General features: G+C 37.8%; 2 protein-coding genes across 4 annotated transcripts; both read left to right on the top strand.

The window, feature by feature from the left end:
* LOC148300763 (lipase 1-like) lies at nt 1-8,990 on the top strand. 3 transcript variants are annotated; one of them, XM_088274321.1, is made up of 9 exons: nt 1-106; nt 1,136-1,292; nt 2,177-2,357; nt 3,616-3,727; nt 4,433-4,670; nt 6,112-6,210; nt 7,105-7,186; nt 7,899-8,041; nt 8,713-8,990. In XM_088274321.1, exons 2-9 carry the CDS (start codon nt 1,209-1,211, stop codon nt 8,941-8,943), a joined length of 1,170 nt encoding a protein of 389 aa, XP_088130447.1. In that variant the 5' UTR covers nt 1-106; nt 1,136-1,208; the 3' UTR covers nt 8,944-8,990. The 3 variants fall into 3 exon arrangements, with proteins under 3 accessions (XP_088130447.1, XP_088130449.1, XP_088130448.1); XM_088274322.1 differs by having other exon boundaries at nt 67-176; XM_088274323.1 differs by lacking the exon at nt 6,112-6,210 and having other exon boundaries at nt 61-106; nt 8,713-8,982.
* A 3,773-nt stretch (nt 8,991-12,763) lies between these two features.
* On the top strand, nt 12,764-20,536 carry LOC148300762 (lipase member K-like). The gene is made up of 8 exons (XM_088274320.1): nt 12,764-13,029; nt 13,906-14,086; nt 15,347-15,458; nt 16,466-16,703; nt 17,643-17,741; nt 18,635-18,716; nt 19,426-19,568; nt 20,263-20,536. Exons 1-8 carry the CDS (start codon nt 12,946-12,948, stop codon nt 20,422-20,424), a joined length of 1,101 nt encoding a protein of 366 aa, XP_088130446.1. The 5' UTR covers nt 12,764-12,945; the 3' UTR covers nt 20,425-20,536.

Genomic DNA, 20,536 nt, shown 5'->3' with positions numbered 1-20,536 from the left:
ATTATGGATTTGCATATTGCAAATACATGTACATATAACACCTCACTAGAATATGGACCCACTGCTAATTTGATTTTGTGTCGTGTTGTCATAGTGTCGGCAAATAGTGTTGTGCATAAATATAAACATAAATATTATTTTTTGACATCTCATCGAAGATGAAGAAGGATATGGAAGTCTGGGAATTTACGGGGCTGACAACCGTCATAGGCTGGCTGGTTTAAGTGATCACTTTACACACGTGTAACATTCACTAATTCTACCCATTATTGACAACCACACTACACAAATTCTTGGAAGTTCTATATATAAATGAACCAATTTTGAAACATTGTTCTTGAACCATGTAAACCAGCCTATGACGGTCGTCAGCCTCGTAAATGCCCAGACTTCCATATTCTTCCTCATCTTTGATAAGATGTCAAAAATAAAATGAAAAATGCTCCTACAATTGGAGATAATCCAGATTTGTGAACAAGTATTTGGACACACTCAAAATGTTATAAATAAATATAAATATAAAAAAGCCCCTTTTTGCTAAATTTAACCATTTTTTTTTAATGCCAAAGGGAAAAAATACATGAATCGAAATAATTAACGTTGCTAATTACTACTTTTGCCTATTTTCCTGGCAAAGCACGAGATCCGTGGTAGAAGAAATACTGGTCTTTTGAAGAAATCTATTGCACTATAAATTCTTTGTAGGAATCAAAGTGCTGTTCCGACAGTCCACGTTGCATTAAAGGAAACAAATGGTAAAGTGAGGAGGCTACATCAAGTAAATACGCGGGGAGGGGTAAGACTCCCCAGCCTAGTGCTTCCAAAGTTTATTGGACTGGCTTAGCCACGTGCTGCCGGGCATTTCGTGCAGCAAAATCACTTTGTGAATGGGCCAACAGACACTGCCATATCTGTAGGCTCATTCACCACGTTTTTTCCCCAAAGCTCAATTCAGACTGATGAGCTGTTGTCGGTATGATTCAGAAGTAACTGATTCACCAGATTTCAAAATCTCAATGTACACAGCATATTTCTGATCCCATCAGATGCAGAGAAAAAACCTTCTCTCCATGGATGGATGTGATTTACTTAATATATTTTTTAAATAAATATTTTTTATAACATTTGATAAAAGTTACAGTAGTGAGTATATTCTAAAAGGAATAATTAAATTTATTTTTAATAAGTGTTAAAAAATAATACAAAAAATGAATAAAACAATAAGTTTGTTGATGATCATTTTATGGAAATCTCAACTGTCGTCGTCACAAAACACAATTCCCAGAACTGCGGTGAGTACTGATAACAATGTGAAAATTATTACCGCATTTAAAACTTAATACATAAAAAAGCGGACTAGAAAAAAATGCTCACAAAAAAGACTGAAGAGTTACAGTCATCAAGGCAAGTCTTATTTTGTCTACTTCTTCTTTACATGTCGTGTGGTCCCCCCCGACGTTGACTATTACTTGTGAGAATGTGTCCCTATTTTGGGTAGTCCAAAACATTTCCTCGATGCTCCATACTCCTGTCCGCCTGTGTATATTTTGGAGCCAGGAGATCCACCTTCATCTGATCTGATCTTCGACCCCCGATCTTACCTTTGATGATCAGTTTGTCTACAGTTGATCTAAACAGCGTCTTAGTGTTACAGTAAAACCACCATGATGTACGTCTGGCTCCTATGCAGCATTTACCTCCGACATATGGTATGCGCAAATAAATGTCATACATGTCCTGTTTATTCTAAATCCATCTTCTTCTTCTTAGTGCAGGCCTTGTAGCCTGTTTTTGAAAAGAATTAGCCTCCTGCGATGATGATTCACAGCAACCAATCCATCTCTTTGGTGGTCTGCCTGGGAATCTTGAAACCTTGCGATTGGCGGTGCAGGCAATGTGGGGGAGTCTGGATGATTCCATTCTCTTCACATTCATTGTCTTCTCCACCTAACGACCACTTGGATCTCGCATACTTCTATTATCCTATAGTGTTATTCTATCTCGTAGACTCTTGCCAGATATGATGCGATGTGGGGGAGTCTGGATGGTTCCATTCTACTCGCATGCTCATACCATTTTCTTCTTTGTTGCCTTCTCCCCATAGCGAGAGCCTTAATTTCTGACAAACTTAGCGCGTTTTTTGTTAATATTCCTATGTGTATGAAATGTTCCATAGATGGAGATATTGCGCGCCGAGGGCTACCCCGTCGAGGAGCACGTGGCGCGCACGGCTGACGGGCATCTGCTCCGCGTGCAGCGTATCCCCCCAGCGCGCCCGAGCACGCCCGTGCTGCTGATGCACGGCATAATGCATGGTTCTGAAAGCTTTCTTGTCATGGGACGCAACAAAAGTCTAGGTGAGGCTCTTCTTTGTGCTCTTGTGTCTCTTATTTTCAGACTTCTCTTGTTTGGACTTTTTTGATCCACTTCCTATCCGTGACGGGGACAATGTCATCAGCTCATCTTTCAGAGAGAATAGAACGCTACACCACTCTGTCTTTGCAAACAATCTTCGCCTCTTCAACATTCATACATCTCTTCATATATATATACCCGCCGATTATTCCGACTCCTGATCTGACCAAACCATACAGGCTTCGTTCGCTTTCAATTCAATTTTGTTCCATATTAAAATTTAGAAAAATATCTTTTGTTTGATGAATGCATTATAACATTGTACCTTCCTAGGTTAAGCGGTATAGGTACGCATATTCAAATCTATCAAACTGGACACATCTTTATACAGTTTGAATTTGGTACAAAAACCTGTCAAATGAACCAAGCGAGATTCTTCTGTGTTTCCAAATGTCAAAATGGTGTAAGAAAACTGTCACAATGTGAAAATAGTTTTAAACATATTTCTGTTTCCGTTCTTGTTTCTGCTCCAGTTTTTTACGGAAACCATCGCGGATATGCAAACAATAACCTTTGTAAGTTTCTTCGCATATATACATTCATTCATAAACATTACTATCGTCCTACGTGTTATATTCTATTCATTCATCCGCTTTAATCGTGTTCTTTGATTTATTTATTGTAACTGCAGACAGTTGGTAGAATTCCATATTGAATTGTTGGGTAATATATCCAAAATTAATCAAGGTTTGTTGTAGTTTAAGATTATGTAGCTTATTGTTTTGGGGGTTAATTTTAAAAGCAATTATTTGTTGGATATGTTCAACCGTTTATTTATCAATGCAATCAAATTGTAAAGGGTAAAGTGGAGTAGGTTGTCTCTCTTCCGGTAGCAGTCTTTGATCTCGGTCTTCAGCCAGTACAGTTGTGCTTTCTTCACCGCTTGGTTGCCTGTAAATGATCTGGATCTGTGGATATATGTATGTAGTTTGGAACTATTTTAAGCTTGCTGCACTGATTATTAAACCACAGATTTTGGATCACTTTATGAAGTTTAAGTTTTAATCCTTGGTAAAGCACTGCTAGAGTAGCTATGTCAGCTACTTTTACCTTATTTATTGTAACTGTAGACAGTTGGCAGAATTCCATATTAAATTGTCAAGTATTATATCCAATAATATATACAAGGGTTCTTTGATAACCGTCCCTTCGACTATTCTCACACACATTCTGTATCAAGTGATTTTGATATGTTTGCAGGATTTCTCCTGGCTGACGCTGGCTATGACGTGTTTTTGGGGAACATGAGGGGCAACTGGCACACATCGCACGAGAGCAAGTCCAAAAGCGACCCATCGTATTGGGATTTCGGGTGTGTAAATTATGTACTCATAAGCAATTTTCCTTATAAGGGCGTTTGTGCACTACACGGAATTACACGGAATTTTACCGTCCGGCATGTCAGTTAGCATTTTAAAACGACGATTGGCTTGTGCTTTTGTCAATTTTTCTTCGGATCGGTGCTTTTGATCGGTGCGTGAACACATTGCGTGTAAATTCGATCACGCTAAACTGTCGTAGTCGCTTTCATTTTTCATGACCGGACTGCCGGACGGTAAAATTCCGTGTAATCCACAAACGCCCTAACTGTGCAAGCTTTAGAGAAAGGGTTCACAATATATGGAAATCGAAAATATACAAAGTATTTTTTTTGTAGCTGCTAGGGGTAAGAGAAAAAACCAACATATGGAGCAAAATAATGGGTCGGCGATCAAGACTTTGTACATTCAAATGTTTTTCCTATCTTTTGCCTTGTGTATATGTTATTTGTTATGTGTGCGAGTATAAAATGATTGATATCTTAATGATATTATATTCAAAGTTATAAAATACATAATTTTATTTAAAACTTGTATTCAAATTTTGTCATTCTCACAGGTTGACGGTTTTTCGGAATGGAATGAAGTACAGGACTCTCGTTTTATATGTTTACCAAAAACGTATACCTAGACGTCTTCATTGTTATACGTTTCTTTTTTCTATTGATCAGGCATGTTTATAAATGATTTGTCCACAGAATCGACGAGCTCGGGCAGCTGGACGTGCCCGCGATGATGGAGCTCGTGCTGCGTGTTTCTGGCGCGCCCGCGCTGCACTACGTGGGCTTTTCTATGGGCACGACATCCTACATGATCATGTGCGCGACCAGACCCGACCTGGCGGCGCGCGTGCTCTCCTTCGTGGCGCTGGCGCCCGCCGTGCACATGTCGAAAGTGTTCCCATTTGCTGACTATGCCACGAGAATGGGATTACCGGTATGGTTCTTGGGATTTCTAAATGATTGTTTGACTAACCTTTTCCACTCGGACCATTTTTTCTCATAACTACAGCTACTATGATAAAAAAATGTGACGTTTTTCTACCATTAAAATAAATATTTTAGTTATTGTAACTGCAGACAGTTGGTAGAATTCCATATTGAATTGTTAGGTAATATATCCAAAATAAAACAAGGTTTGTTGGATTGAATTCTACATTTATTTATGTATATGTTAATATGTGACGCGTTTCGTCTTCTTAGGACATTATCAAATATAGTGTTTGATAATGTAGAATTCCATTCAACAAACCTTGTTTTATTTAGGATATATTACACAACAATTAAATATTTTAGTTCCCTAATTTTAGGACAATCTGGCAATTCGTATGACCATCAAATATTTGGTACATTTCTAAAAAAAATGCATTCAAAATCACACTCAAAGTAAATAAAAATAATACATTTGCTTTAAATTTGTGTAATTCGCATTTTTTGCTATATTACAGAGAAGTAATTGTGTATAATATAGGTAATATCGTAGTTGTACAGGAAAAAGTGCTAAATTGATTAAAAGTGCTAAATTGTGTTGTTAATTGTTGATCGAGGACTTGTGCTAAAAGGAGAAAAGTACGAGCTATTGCATTTAATCATAAATAGCAATATAGAGGGTCGACGATGTGTGCTCAGAAGACAGTTTGCCTGGCTCCAAAATATACGAGATTGTACGGGGGTCAGGACCGTCGATGCGCTGTTTGAACTGCCCAAATAAGACAACTGCTTTCGAGTGATAGTCGACATCTAACAATGAATTTAAATTTTACTCGGTAAACTAAGTAAAATACAAATATTGCAGAAATGTGTTTTAATTAAATGAACTAAGAAGTATTTAACATTAAGGCGGAGACTGACCGGAGCATTTCGTCATAACAAAACATCGTAACATCGCTCGCGGCGAGCATGTTACGTTATGACGTTACGGCATTGCTGACTGACCACGATCAGTGTTCGCTAGTGGCCTTGTGCTCAGTGTTGCCATATGTCACACCAAAAAATCTGAAAATCTGAATCAATAACTCAAAATCGGTATGAATCTTTGCAACATTGCATTCGTACTGTAGTTAAAATGTCGGACGACAAAGACGTGATTCTTGGTTCTGTGATTTTAATAAATTACTGCTTACTCCAAATGAAGAAAAAAAGAATATAGTGCCAATCCCCACAAATTCCCCCCAGTTTGGGGTATTTCCCACAGATTGGCAACCCTGTAATAACTTAAAATTGCATCCGACTTCGGATGGAGCATTCGGAAGGAGCGGCGAGCAGCTCGGCTCGCTGTACTGACTGCCTGAATGCTCGCATCGTAACATGTTACGTTACGACGAAATGCTCCAGTCAGTCTCCGCCTTTAGGTGTGTTTTAATTTTGTGTGCTTGCAGGAGAAACTCATGTCGCGGGGGGTCAGCCACATCACGCTGACCCCATTCTTCAAATACTTCTTTGTCTTCATCCAAATGACAGATCCTCAAACAAATTTGGTGAGGCCAACTATCTTCTTCTCACATTCCCTCTCTGGGTGTAAATAGTGTGTAGGGCAGAGCATTCGATCGATAAGGTTTTCCTTAGTTGAATGAAGGCAAGGGTTTTCAGATCAGTTGAGGCAGGGTTTTCAGTCCTGCGCAGGGTTATTAAGTCAAGAAAGACAGGGTTATCAGGTCAGTAAAGGCAAGGTTTTCAGTCCTGCGCAGGGTTATCAGGTTAGTAAAGGCAGGGTTATCAGTCTTGTGCAGGGTTTTCAGGTCAGTTTAGGCAGGGTTATTGGTCCTGGGCAGGGTTCGAGTGTCTTAGAAACTCCTTCGAAAATTGTTGTTTTCCAAAGATGTTTCTTCATAGACGAATCGATTTCAGTAACAAAACCCATCAATCACACTCAATCGTCTGCTTCATTATGTATTTTTATAGCGTTATCTACGTTTATCGCATAATTTAATTTCCACTCATTTTTAAATAACTATTTAATTTTGAATTGCACGGAATTTGAATAGCCACATTAACTTGTCCATTGATGATGTGTAGGTGTGTGTACTGTCTGTATTGTAGAGCTAATATTACATACATTGCTTTTATGAAATTCCATAATGCATTGGTGATGCGTCAAAGATTATGACGTTACGCATGTTTAATGTGACTTATGACCAAACCACTTTTACGTATACTTTAGCAACGTACAGAGATATACCATCTTCACTGTCCCAATAAGTTTTTCTTCTTATGGATGGCTCAGACCAGATAACTTTTAAACATTGTATTTATTTTATTGTAGCACATCTATGGGTGTGCCACAGGATTCTAACTTTGGACCTGTATTACAACATAATAAGGATGTTTTATTTTTATTTATTGTAACATGAAGTTAACGTTTTTTTTTCCAGAAAATGGTGTCAAGTCTAGCCGAGAATGTACAGCCGTTATGTTTCAAAAGTTTAGTCCACTATTGTCAATTAGCTCAAACAGGTATTGCGGAATATCTAACTCTAAACCATTTTCAATATTAGATTAGCAATGTGGCCGAAGAACTGGAGAACTCGTCTTTGGAAAAATTCGAAAGAAGATCCGTGATCCTTATTATGCTTCAATATCGATGAGTTTGTTTTCTTTGCTGTCCGTGGGATTGAAAACATCTTCTTCCAGTATTTTTTGACATCTCAACATAGATGAAGACGAATATGGAAGTCTGGGCATTTACGGGGCTTACAACGTGTAACATTCACCGATTCTACCCATTATGGACAGCCACACTACTCAAATTCTTGGAAGTTTTATATATACGATCCAATTTCAAAACATTATACTTGAATAACTAGAATTTCACTAAAGACATCTATTGGTGAGACGAAAGACGCTTTTTATTGAGCAGAAACTCTTCCATTTGTATTCGAGGTCCGAATCCTGAATTATAATCACATACATGAGAAACGCCAAAAAATATCCTTTTTATCATATTATTTTCGCTTATAATTTGACCAGTTAATGTATTTGCAACATTTTGAGTGTGTCCGAATATTTGTTCACAAATTTAGATTATAATTGGAGATAATCCAGATTTTTGAAGTAGTATTTTGACACACTTAAAATGTTGTATCTTCTCCAGCACCAAATCTCAAACGTGTCTAGTTTTAGCGTAGATACTTGAAGGTTGTAATTATTTTTGTATTGAATAATCTAGCAACCTTGAGTTGGTTTGACTACGGGAAACAGGAGAACATGAAGCGCTACGGCAGCTTGACTCCACCGAGCTACAATCTGACTGCCAACAGGGCACCGGTGGCCCTCTTCTGCGCACAAAACGACAACTTCATCACGATGGAAGTAAGTTAAATTTATAATATAATTTTTTTGACATTACAACATAGTTGAAGAAGAATACGGAAGTCTGGGCATTTCCGGGGCTTACGACCATCATAGGCTGGTTTAAGTGATCACTTTACACACGTGTAACATTCACCAACTCTACCCATGATTGACAACCACACTATTCAGATTCTTGGAAGTTTTATATAAATGATCCAGTTTCGAAATGTTGTTCTTGAACCATTAGAACTTCACTAGTGTCAATCTATTCGTGAGACGAAGAAGCTTTTTATTGAGCAGAAACTCTTATATTTGTATGTGAGGTCCGAATCCTGGATTATAATGACATACATGGAATCAACTCTCCTCGTCCTCAGGTTGTAGGTCCTTCTATCATGGACAATGTCGCCTAGGTCATGCCTTATTACGTTATCTTTTTGTAGCATCCGTGAATTTTTGGTTTTCCTCTAGATGTCTTTAAAGGAAGATCCATAGGGATCACCTGGTTTACAACATGTTCAGGTTCTCATACCATCTCAATAACCTTTCCTCTACCTAAATTAATGTCTGTTATACCTAGGCTTCTCTAAGGGTGAACTCTGTATTCCATGTTATACCATAATTGAATTTTATAAATCTAATTAATTTTTAAACACAATTATTTAAATGAATGCATGTAAATTTTACAGGATTGTATTTTTGTGAAAAATACTTTGAAAAAAACGAACAATGATGTGGTTTTAAATACAATATCCTGGATGAAGTTCAACCACGACGACTTCATTCACCACGATGATCTATACGAACTTCTCAACAAGGATGTCATCAACACTATCAGAAGGTTCCACTTACAATGCACCACAGAAAAAGAAGAATTAACAGTAGAGACCACAAAAAAAATGGAGTTTGATGCTCTTTGATGTGTGATTTGATTATTAAAAAAGTGTAATAAATCATTATTTAATGACTTTTTTTTTCAATAGTACCGTAGAACGGGGCTACTTAAACTTTGATGTGTTACTTGAGCCCAGTACAAAAAAAAAATTGAATCTGTATTTGGTCTACAATAATGAACGTATTGACATGATTCATTGTTTACTTGACAGGTGCCACTTATTGTCACGATACTTCGATCGATACCACGATCTAATTTTTTTTTTGTACTGGGTTCGAGGAACACATCAAAGTTCAAGTAGCTACGTTCTACGGTACCTACCTACAAAAAGACAGTCACACAATTTGACTGTCTGTTACGGTTTGTATGCTGATGATGAAGTGCCTCTTGCTGATAGCAGAAAATACCTGCAGGAGATGGTGACGAAGGTATACAATGTGTGCAAGGAAAGCGATTTGCTGATGAATCTAAAGTTATGGATTTTGAATGAGATGAATGTAGATCTGGGTGTGAAATAATGGTGAATGGGGAAATTATGGGACAGATAGATGATTTTGTATTGTATTTGGGAATTTAGGTTCTCTAGGAATGGAAAGATTGATAGAGATATGGAAATGAGTGTGAATGCTGGGATCAGAGTGAATGGTGCATTGAAATCAGTAAAAGCAAATAAAAACCATTCAGCGAAATCTAAAATGGCAGTACACAACTGAGTACTGCTTCCAACCCTAACGTATGGAAGTGAAACATGGATTCGGCGAAAGAAGTATGAAAGTAGACAGAATGCAGTCGAAATGTGATCTCTCAGACAAATGTGCGCAAAACACATATGATCGATATTCGAATAGTGATATAAGGAATGAATACAAGGCTAAGATAAGCATTATCGTTAAAACTAAAAAAGGAGTTTGGATATGGTTTGGACATGTGGAGCAAGCGAGTGAAGAAAGAACAGCAAAACAAGATTATGAGGAGATTCATGAATGTGGCGAGATTGAGAGGCGAAGATTGTTTGCTAAAACAGATTGTTGTGGCGTTCCATTCACTCTCTGCCCACACCTGCGGGGAAGTGGCGTATTGGTAAGTAGTTAGTTAGTTTAAAATTATTACAATTAGCTCAGTATCATATGAGATAACCGATAATATCCTTGATGCGACGTACAAAAGAAACATTTATGGAAAAAGAATTTCTTACAAGAGCGGTTCAGCAAAGTCAAGAGTTGCGGTAACAGGTAAGTGCGATGGTTTTTGTGTCCGTAGCTGGACATACATGTGTACCATTATTAACTGAGACCTTTTGTTATTTTTCTGGTAGTTCCGTAATTCTATCAGTGTAGAACTTCTGCGGTTTATCTTCAAAAAAACTTGTTCAAGTGTTATTCAGCGGCCCTTCGGTTGGCCAATTTTTCATCATCTAGAAAGTTTAGGAGAGACCAAGATAACGGTAATCAGACGGTGCAAGATTTGGACTATACGGTAGGTGCATTAAAACTTCGCACCCCAGTTCCGTCAATTGGTTCCGAGTCATCAAAGATGTGTGTGCTCAATTTAATTGTGCCCAGTCACTTGTTTGACAGCCGCGCAGCTGATCGCTTACTGAATCATCCAGTTTGAGAGTTTGCCCTTAATGTCAGCATACATTTCCGTAATTATTAATATTCATATTACGTACATTAGCTGAGCCGGCGAACGTTGCCCCGTACAGGCGGACTTTGGTAATAAATGCTTATGTAAATAAAATTCAAATATGTATGTTTTTTTGGCATCTCTCATAGTTAAAAAAGAATATATAAGTCTGAGTATTGACAGGGCTTACGACCCGTAATATGCTGGTTAAATAATTACTTTTCACACGTGCACTATTCACCATATTACACATGATTTAAAACCACACTACTCAAATTTTTATAACTCCTAGATAAGAGTAGGCCGTTGATAGATGATTTTTTTTTATAACAAAGACAAATGGGTCTAAAAAGTTGTAATTTAGATTGCACATAGCATAAAATACATTTAAAAAATATTCCATACTACTTTTGGCCCTCAACCACATCAGAAAGTTTTCAAAAAGCCTTTTTTTGCGATTTACCATCAGTCAAAATGCAAAAAATGGCTTTTCCGAAAACTTTGAGCTCTGGTCAAGAGCTAAAAGTAGAATGGAATATTTTTTACGTTATGTGCAATCCAAAATGAAACTTTTTAGACTCCTTAACTAACATACCATCATGCCGCTTTCCAAAGGGCTAGGCAGAGAGAATAGAACGCCACACCACTCTATCTTATCTTGTCTCACAATGTCTGCAAACATTCTTCGCCTCATCCACGTTCATGCATCTCCTCATACATTCCCGCCGATTGTTTCGACTCCTAACCTGACCGCTTTCAAGTATTTGGGATACCTGATTGTGTCAAATTTTTCTCGGTCTTCCTCTGCTCCTTTTTCCAATTACATTCGCCTCATAAATGTATTTTACCGTTATTTCCCCACTCATTCGTTCTACGTGTCCAAACCATCTCAACACACCTTTCTTAATTAAATTATATTGTAGACCCCTTTCATAGTTAAATCAGCCCACCCTATCCGATATATTTGATCAATCTTGTGACACAGTACATACGAGTTCACAACAGCCATCTATTTTGGATTGAGAAAGCTTTTATTAAGCAGAAACCCTTTTATTTGGATGTATGCTTATGTAAGTGTGCCAGGCGTAGGGTCCTTAGTTTAATTTCTGTTTTCGTAAAGATAAAAACATGAAAAAATGTAATTGCTACATTCTCTCTTAGGCAAAGATAAATTATACGTATTCGAGTATATATTTATTATGGATTTGCATATTGCAAATACATGTACATATAACACCTCACTAGAATATGGACCCACTGCTAATTTGATTTTGTGTCGTGTTGTCATAGTGTCGGCAAATAGTGTTGTGCATAAATATAAACATAAATATTATTTTTTGACATCTCATCGAAGATGAAGAAGAATATGGAAGTCTGGGAGTTTACGGGGCTGACAACCGTCATAGGCCGGTTTAAGTGATCACTTTACACACGTGTAACATTCCCTAATTCTACCCATTATTGACAACCACACTACACAAATTCTTGGAAGTTCTATATATATATGAACCAATTTTGAAACATTGTTTTTGAACCATGTAAACCAGCCTATGACAGTCGTCAGCCCCGTAAATGCCCAGACTTCCATATTCTTCTTTATCTTTGATAAGATGTAAAAAAATAATATGAAAAATGCTCCTATAATTGGAGATAATCCAGATTTGTGAACAAGTATTTGGACACACTCAAAATGTTGTACATAAATATAAATATATAAAAGTGCCCCTTTTTGCTTAATTTAACCATTTTTTTTATACCAAAGGGAAAAAATACATGAATCGAAATAATTAACGTTGCTAATTACTACTTTTGCCTATTTTCCTGGCAAAGCACGAGATCCGTGGTAGAAGAAATACTGGTCTTTTGAAGAAATCTATTGCACTATAAATTCTTTGTAGGAATCAAAGTGCTGTTCCGACAGTCCACGTTGCATTAAAGGAAACAAATGGTAAAGTGAGGAGGCTACATCAAGTAAATACGCGGGGAGGGGTAAGACTCCCCAGCCTAGTGCTTCCAAAGTTTATTGGACTGGCTTAGCCACGTGCTGCCGGGCATTTCGTGCAGCAAAATCACTTTGTGAATGGGCCAACAGACACTGCCATATCTGTAGGCTCATTCACCACGTTTTTTCCCCAAAGCTCAATTCAGACTGACGAGCTGTTGTCAGTATGATTCAGAAGTAACTGATTCACCAGGTTTCAAAATATCAAAATACACAGCATCTTTCTGATCCCATCAGATGGAGAGAAAAAACCTTCTCTCCATGGATGGATGTGATTTACTTAATATATTTTTTAAATAAATATTTTTTATAACATTCGATAAAAGTTACAGTAGTGAGTATATTCTTAAAGGAATATTTTAATTTATTTTTAATAAGTGTTAAAAAATAATACAAAAAATGAATAAAACACTAAGTTTGTTGATGATCATTTTATGGAAATCTCAACTGTCGTCGTCACAAAACACAATTCCCAGAACTGCGGTGAGTACTGATAACAATGTGAAAATTATTACCGCATTTAAAACTTAATACATAAAAAAGCGGACTAGAAAAAAATGCTCACAAAAAAGACTGAAGAGTTACAGTCATCAAGGCAAGTCTTATTTTGTCTACTTCTTCTTTACATGTCGTGTGGTCCCCCCCGACGTTGACTATTACTTGTGAGAATGTGTCCCTATTTTGGGTAGTCCAAAACATTTCCTCGATGCTCCATACTCCTGTCTGCCTGTGTATATTTTGGAGCCAGGAGATCCGCCTTCATCCGACACCTCTTCGACCCTCGATCTTACTCTTGATAATCAGTTTGTCTACAGTTGATCTAAACAGCGTCTTAGTGTTACAGTGTAACCACCATGATGTTCGTCTGGCCTCTATGCAGCATTTACGTCCGACATATGCGCAAAAAATGCGAAACATGTCTTGTTTATTCTAAATTCATCTTCTTCTTCTTAGTGCAGGCCTTGTAGCCTGTTTTTGAAAAGAATTAGCCTCCTGCGATGTTGATTGCCAGGAACAATCCATCTCATTGGTGGTCTGCCCGGGAGTCTTGAAACTTTGCGATTGGCGGTGCAGTGCAATGTGGGGGAGTCTGGATGGTTCCATTCTCTTCACATTCATTGTCTTCTCCACCTAACGACCACTTGGATCTCGCATACTTCTATTATCCTATAGTGTTATTCTATCTCGTAGACTCTTGCCGGATATGATGCGATGTGGGGGAGTCTGGATGGTTCCATTCTACTCGCATGCTCATACCATTTTTTTTTTGTTACCTTCCCCACCTAGCGAGAGTCTTAATTTCTGACAAACTTAGCGCGTTTTTTGTTAATATTCCTACGTGTATGAAATGTTCCATAGATGGAGATATTGCGAGCCGAGGGCTACCCCGTCGAGGAGCACGTGGCGCGCACGGCTGACGGGCATCTGCTCCGCGTGCAGCGTATCCCCCCAGCGCGCCCGAGCACGCCCGTGCTGCTGATGCACGGCATAATGGATGGTTCTGAAAGCTTTCTTGTCATGGGACGCAACAGAAGTCTAGGTGAGGCTCTTCTTTGTGCTTTTGTATCTCTTATTTTTCAGACTTCTCTTGTTTGGACTTTTTTGATCCACTTCCTATCCGTGACGGGGACAATGTCATCAGCTCATCTTTCAGAGAAAATAGAACGCTACACCACTCTGTCTTTGCAAACAATCTTCGCCTCTTCAACATTCATACATCTCTTCATATATATATACCCGCCGATTATTCCGACTCCTGATCTGACCAAACCATTACAGGCTTCGTTCGCTTTCAATTCAATTTTGTTCCATATTAAAATTTAGAAAAATATCTTTTGTTTGATGAATGCATTAAAACATTGTACCTTCCTAGGTTAAGCGGTATAGGTATGCATATTCAAATCTATCAAACTAGACACATCTTTATACAGTTTGAATTTGGTACAAAAACCTGTCAAATGAACCAAGCGAGATTCTTCTGTGTTTCCAAATGTCAAAATGGTGTAAGAAAACTGTCACAATGTGAAAATAGTTTTAAACATATTTCTGTTTCCGTTCTTGTTTCTGCTCCAGTTTTTTACGGAAACCATCGCAGATATGCACACAATAACCTTTGTAAGTTTCTTTGCATATATACATTCATTCATAAACATTACTATCGTCCTACGTGTTATATTCTATTCATTCATCCGCTTTAATCGTGTTCTTTGATTTATTTATTGTAACTGCAGACAGTTGGTAGAATTCCATATTGAATTGTTGGGTAATATATCCAAAATTAAACAAGGTTTGTTGTAGTTTAAGATTATGTAGTTTATTGTTTTGGGGGTTAATTTTAAAAGCAATTATTTGTTGGATATGTTCAACCGTTTATTTATCAATGCAATCAAATTGTAAAGGATGAAGTGGAGTAGGTTGTCTCTCTTCCGGTAGCAGTCTTTGATCTCGGTCTTCAGCCAGTACAGTTGTGCTTTCTTCACCGCTTGGTTGCCTGTAAATGATCTGGATCTTTGGATATATGTATGTAGTTTGGAACTGTTTTAAGCTTGCTGCACTGATTATTAAACCACAGATTTTGGATCACTTTATGAAGTTTAAGTTTTAATCCTCGGTAAAGCACTGCTAGAGTAGCTATGTCAGCTACTTTTACCTTATTTATTGTAACTGTAGACAGTTGGCACAATTCCATATTGAATTGTTGAGTATTATATCCAATAATATATACAAGGGTTCTTTGATAACCGTCCCTTCGACTATTCTCACACACATTCTGTATCCAGTGATTTTGATATGTTTGCAGGATTTCTCCTGGCTGACGCTGGCTATGACGTGTTTTTGGGGAACATGAGGGGCAACTGGCACACATCGCACGAGAGCAAGTCCAAAAGCGACCCATCGTATTGGGATTTCGGGTGTGTAAATTATGTACTCATAAGCAATTTTCCTTATAAGGGCGTTTGTGCACTACACGGAATTACACGGAATTTTACCGTCCGGCATGTCAGTTAGCATTTTAAAACGACGATTGGCTTGTGCTTTTGTCAATTTTTCTTCGGATCTGTGCTTTTGATCGGTGCGTGAACACATTGCGTGTAAATTCGATCACGCCAAACTGTCGTAGTCGCTTTCATTTTTCATGACCGGACTGCCGGACGGTAAAATTCCGTGTAATCCACAAACGCCCTAACTGTGCAAGCTTTAGAGAGTACTTTTTATGTTATAGTTGTTCTGTCGCTTAAACCCATTCTAAAGGTTTTTGGGGCAGAATATATTTTAAGAAATGTAATAAGATCATGAAGCAATTCCGCGAGAATATATAATGGAAAAAATAACTGCAATATTCCACTATAAAAAGTATCCTATTATTTCCACTTCAAAGAGACAATTTAAAACGATATGCAATTATAAAAAGTCGCTTCCAGTACGTGGAATATTGTGGATAGATAAACTAGCAAAGGAAACGTCTAGTGTACGACTTTGTTACCCGTTTCACCCACAAAAAGGGTTCACAATATATGGAAATCGAAAAAATACAATGTATTTTTTTTTTGCTGCTAGGGGTAAGAGAAAAAAACAACATATGGAGCAAAATAATGGGTCGGCGATCAAGACTTTGTACAATCAAAATTGTTTCATTGTTTTTCCTATCTTTCGCCTTGTGTATATGTTATTTGTTACGTGTGCGAGTATAAAATGATTGATACTTAGTGATATTATATTCAAAGTTATAAAATAAAAGTATTTTTTAAAACTTGCATTCAAATTTTGTCGTTCTCACAGGTTGACAGTTTTTCAGAATGGAATGAAGTACAGGACTCTCGTTTTATATGTTTACCAAAAATGTTTACCTAGACGTCTTCATTGTTATACGTTTCTTTTTTCTATTGATCAGGCATGTTTATAAATGATTTGTCCACAGAATTGACGAGCTCGGGCAGCTGGATGTACCTGCAATGATGGAGCTCGTGCTGCGCGTGTCTGGCGCGCCCGCGCTGCACTACGTGGGCTATTCTATGGGCACGACATCCTACATGATTATGTGCGCGACCAGACCCGACCTGGCGGCGCGCGTGCTCTCCTTCGTGGCGCTGGCGCCCGCCGTGCACATGTCGAGACTGCTTCCTTTGGCTGACTTGTTCACGAGACTGAGACTGGCGGTATGGTACTTGGGATATGGTACTTGGGACTTTTATTTGATTAAAAGTTCTAAATTGTGTTGTTAATTGTTGATCGAGGACTTGTGCTAAAAGGAGAAAAGTACGAGCTATTGCATATAATCATAAATAGCAATATAAAGGGTCGACGATGTGTGCTCAGAAGACAGTTTGCCTGGCTCCAAAATATACGAGATTGTACGGGGATCAGGACCGTCGATGCGCTGTTTGAACTGCCCAAATAAGACAACTGCTTTCGAGTGATAGTCGACATCTAACAATGCATTTAAATTTTACTCGGTAAACTAAGTAAAATACAAATATTGCAGAAATGTGTTTTAATTAAATGAACTAAGAAGTATTTAACATTAAGGCGGAGACTGACCGGAGCATTTCGTCATAACAAAACATCGTAACATCGCTCGCGGCGAGCATGTTACGTTATGACGTTACGGCATTGCCAAAGATTATATACTAGAAATGGGCATTGCTGACTGACCACGATCAGTGCTCGCTAGTGGCCTTGTGCTCAGTGTTGCCATATGTCATACCAAAAAATCTGAAAATCTGAATCAATAACTCAAAATCGGTATGAATCTTTGCAACATTGCATTCGTACTGTAGTTAAAATGTCGGACGACGAAGACGTGATTCTTGGTTCTGTGATTTTAATAAATTACTGCTTACTCCAAATGAAGAAAAAAAGAATATAGTGCCAATCCCCACAAATTCCCCCCAGTTTGGGGTATTTCCCACAGATTGGCAACCCTGTACTAACTTAAAATTGCATCCGACTTTGGATGGAGCATTCGGAAGGAGCGGCGAGCAGCTCGGCTCGCTGTACTGACTGCCTGAATGCTCGCATCGTAACATGTTACGTTACGACGAAATGCTCTAGTCAGTCTCCGCCTTTAGGTGTGTTTTAATTTTGTGTGCTTGCAGGAGAAACTCATGCCGCGAGGGGTCAGCCACATCACGCTGACCCCATTCTTCAAACACTTCTTTGTCTTCATCCAAATGACAGATCCTCAAACAAATTTGGTGAGGCCAACTATCTTCTTCTCACATTCCCTCTCTGGGTGTTAATAGTGTGTAGGGCAGAGCATTCGATCGATAAGGTTTTCCTTAGTTGAATGAAGGCAAGGGTTTTCAGATCAGTTGAGGCAGGGTTTTCAGTCCTGCGCAGGGTTATTAAGTCAAGAAAGACAGGGTTATCAGGTCAGTAAAGGCAAGGTTTTCAGTCCTGCGCAGGGTTATCAGGTTAGTAAAGGCAGGGTTATCAGTCTGGCGCAGGGTTATCAGGTCAGTTTAGGCAGGGTTATTGGTCCTGGGCAGGGTTCGAGTGTCTTAGAAACTCCTTCGAAAACTGTTGTTTTCCAAAGATGTTTCTTCATAGACGAATCGATTTCAGTAACAAAAACCATCAATCACACTCAATCTTCTGCTTCATTATGTATTTTTATAGCGTTATCTACGTTTATCGCATAATTTAATTTCCACTCATTTTTAAATAACTATTTAATTTTGAATTGCACGGGATTTGATTAGCCACATTAACTTGTCCATTGATATGTGTAGGTGTGTGTACTGTCTGTATTGTAGAGCTAACATTACATACATTGCTTTTATGAAATTCCATAATGCATTGCTGATGCGTCAAAGATTATGACGTTACGCATGTTTAATGTGACTTATGACCAAACCACTTTTACGTATACTTTAGCAACGTACAGAGATATACCATCTTCACTGTCCCAATAAGTTTTTCTTCTTATGGATGGCTCAGACCAGATAACTTTTAAACATTGTATTTATTTTATTGTAGCACATCTATGGGTGTGCCACAGGATTCTAACTTTGGACCTGTATTACAACATAATAAGGATGTTTTATTTTTATTTATTGTAACATGAAGTTAACGTTTTTTTTTCCAGAAAATGGTGTCAAGTCTAGCCGAGAATGTACAGCCGTTATGTTTCAAAAGTTTAGTCCACTATTGTCAATTAGCTCAAACAGGTATTGCGGAATATCTAACTCTAAACCATTTTCAATATTAGATTAGCAATGTGGCCGAAGAACTGGAGAACTCGTCTTTGGAAAAATTCGAAAGAAGATCCGTGATCCTTATTATGCTTCAATATCGATGAGTTTGTTTTCTTTGCTGTCCGTGGGATTGAAAACATCTTCTTCCAGTATTTTTTGACATCTCAACATAGATGAAGACGAATATGGAAGTCTGGGCATTTACGGGGCTTACAACGTGTAACATTCACCGATTCTACCCATTATGGACAGCCACACTACTCAAATTCTTGGAAGTTTTATATATACGATCCAATTTCAAAACATTATACTTGAATCACTAGAATTTCACTAAAGACATCTATTGGTGAGACGAAAGACGCTTTTTATTGAGCAGAAACTCTTCCATTTGTATTTGAGGTCCGAATCCTGATTTATAATCACATACATGAGAAACGCCAGATAATATCCTTTTCATCATATTATATTTGCTTATAATTCGACCAATGTATTTACAACATTTTTAATGGGTGTCCGAATACTTGTTCACAAATCTGGATTATAATTAGAGATAATCCAGATTTTTCAAGTATATTTTGACATACTTAAAATGTTGTATCTTCTCCAGCACCAAATCTCAAATGTGTCTAGTTTTAGCATAGATACTTGAAGGTTGTAATTATTTTTGTATTGAATAATCTAGCAACCTTGAGTTGGTTTGACTACGGGAAAGAGGAGAACATGAAGCGCTACGGCAGCTTGACTCCACCGAGCTATAATCTGACTGCCAACAGGGCACCGGTGGCCCTCTTCTGCGCACAAAACGACAACTTCATCACGATGGAAGTAAGTTAAATTTATAATATATTTTTTTTGACATCACAACATAGTTGAAGAAGAATACGGAAGTCTGGGCATTTCCGGGGCTTACGACCATCATAGGCTGGTTTAAGCGATCACTTTACATACGTGTAACATTCACCAATTCTACCCATGATTGACAACCACACTATTCAGATTCTTGGAAATTTTTATATAAATGATCCAGTTTCGAAATGTTGTTCTTGAATCATTAGAACTTCACTATTCACTAGTGTCATCTATTGGCGAGACGAAGAAGCTTTTTATTGAGCAGAAACTCTTATATTTGTATGTGAGGTCCGAATCCTGGATTATAATGACATACATGGAATCAACTCTCCTCATCCTCAGGTTGTAGGTCCTTCTATCATGGACAATGTCGCCTAGGTCATGCCTTATTACGTTATCTTTTAGTAGCATCCGTGAATTTTTGGTTTTCCTCTAGATGTCTTTAAAGGAAGATCCATAGGGATCACCTGGTTTACAATATGTTCAGGTTCTCTGCGTCCTATGTGCTCATACCATCTCAATTACCTTTTCTCTACCTAAATTAATGTCTGTTATACCTAGGCTTCTCTAAGGGTGAACTCTGTATTCCATGTTATACCATAATTGAATTTTATAAATCTAATTAATTTTTAAACACAATTATTTAAATGAATGCATGTAAATTTTACAGGATTGTATTTTCGTGAAAAATACTTTGAAAAAAACGAACAATGATGTGGTTTTAAATACAATATCCTGGATGAAGTTCAACCACGGCGACTTCATTCACCACGATGATCTATACGAACTTCTCAACAAGGATGTCATCAACACTATCAGAAGGTTCCACTAAGTATGCACCACAGAAAAGGAGGAATTAACAGTAGAGACCATGTAAAAAAATATGGAGTTTAATGCTTTTTAGTGTGTGATTTGATTATTAAAAAACGTATAATAAATCATTA

This window comes from Brachycentrus maculatus, unplaced genomic scaffold (assembly GCF_059751285.1).
Source record: "Brachycentrus maculatus isolate JH-2025_06_01 unplaced genomic scaffold, ASM5975128v1 h1tg000657l, whole genome shotgun sequence".
Lineage (NCBI taxonomy): Eukaryota > Metazoa > Arthropoda > Insecta > Trichoptera > Brachycentridae > Brachycentrus > Brachycentrus maculatus.
This window is presented reverse-complemented; position numbering and strand designations above follow the sequence as displayed.

What these genes read in the sequence shown, in the direction of transcription:
- LOC148300762 (XM_088274320.1), top strand. Translation starts at nt 12,946, where the DNA reads ATGAATAAAACACTAAGTTTGTTGATGATCATTTTATGGAAATCTCAA. An exon ending in GGGACGCAACAGAAGTCTAG is followed by an intron (nt 14,087 to 15,346) that starts GTGAGGCTCTTC and finishes ATATGTTTGCAG; the next exon opens with GATTTCTCCTGGCTGACGCT. An exon ending in ACAACTTCATCACGATGGAA is followed by an intron (nt 19,569 to 20,262) that starts GTAAGTTAAATT and finishes TAAATTTTACAG; the next exon opens with GATTGTATTTTCGTGAAAAA.
- LOC148300763 (XM_088274321.1), top strand. Translation starts at nt 1,209, where the DNA reads ATGAATAAAACAATAAGTTTGTTGATGATCATTTTATGGAAATCTCAA. An exon ending in CCATCGTATTGGGATTTCGG is followed by an intron (nt 3,728 to 4,432) that starts GTGTGTAAATTA and finishes ATTTGTCCACAG; the next exon opens with AATCGACGAGCTCGGGCAGC. An exon ending in CCACGAGAATGGGATTACCG is followed by an intron (nt 4,671 to 6,111) that starts GTATGGTTCTTG and finishes GTGTGCTTGCAG; the next exon opens with GAGAAACTCATGTCGCGGGG.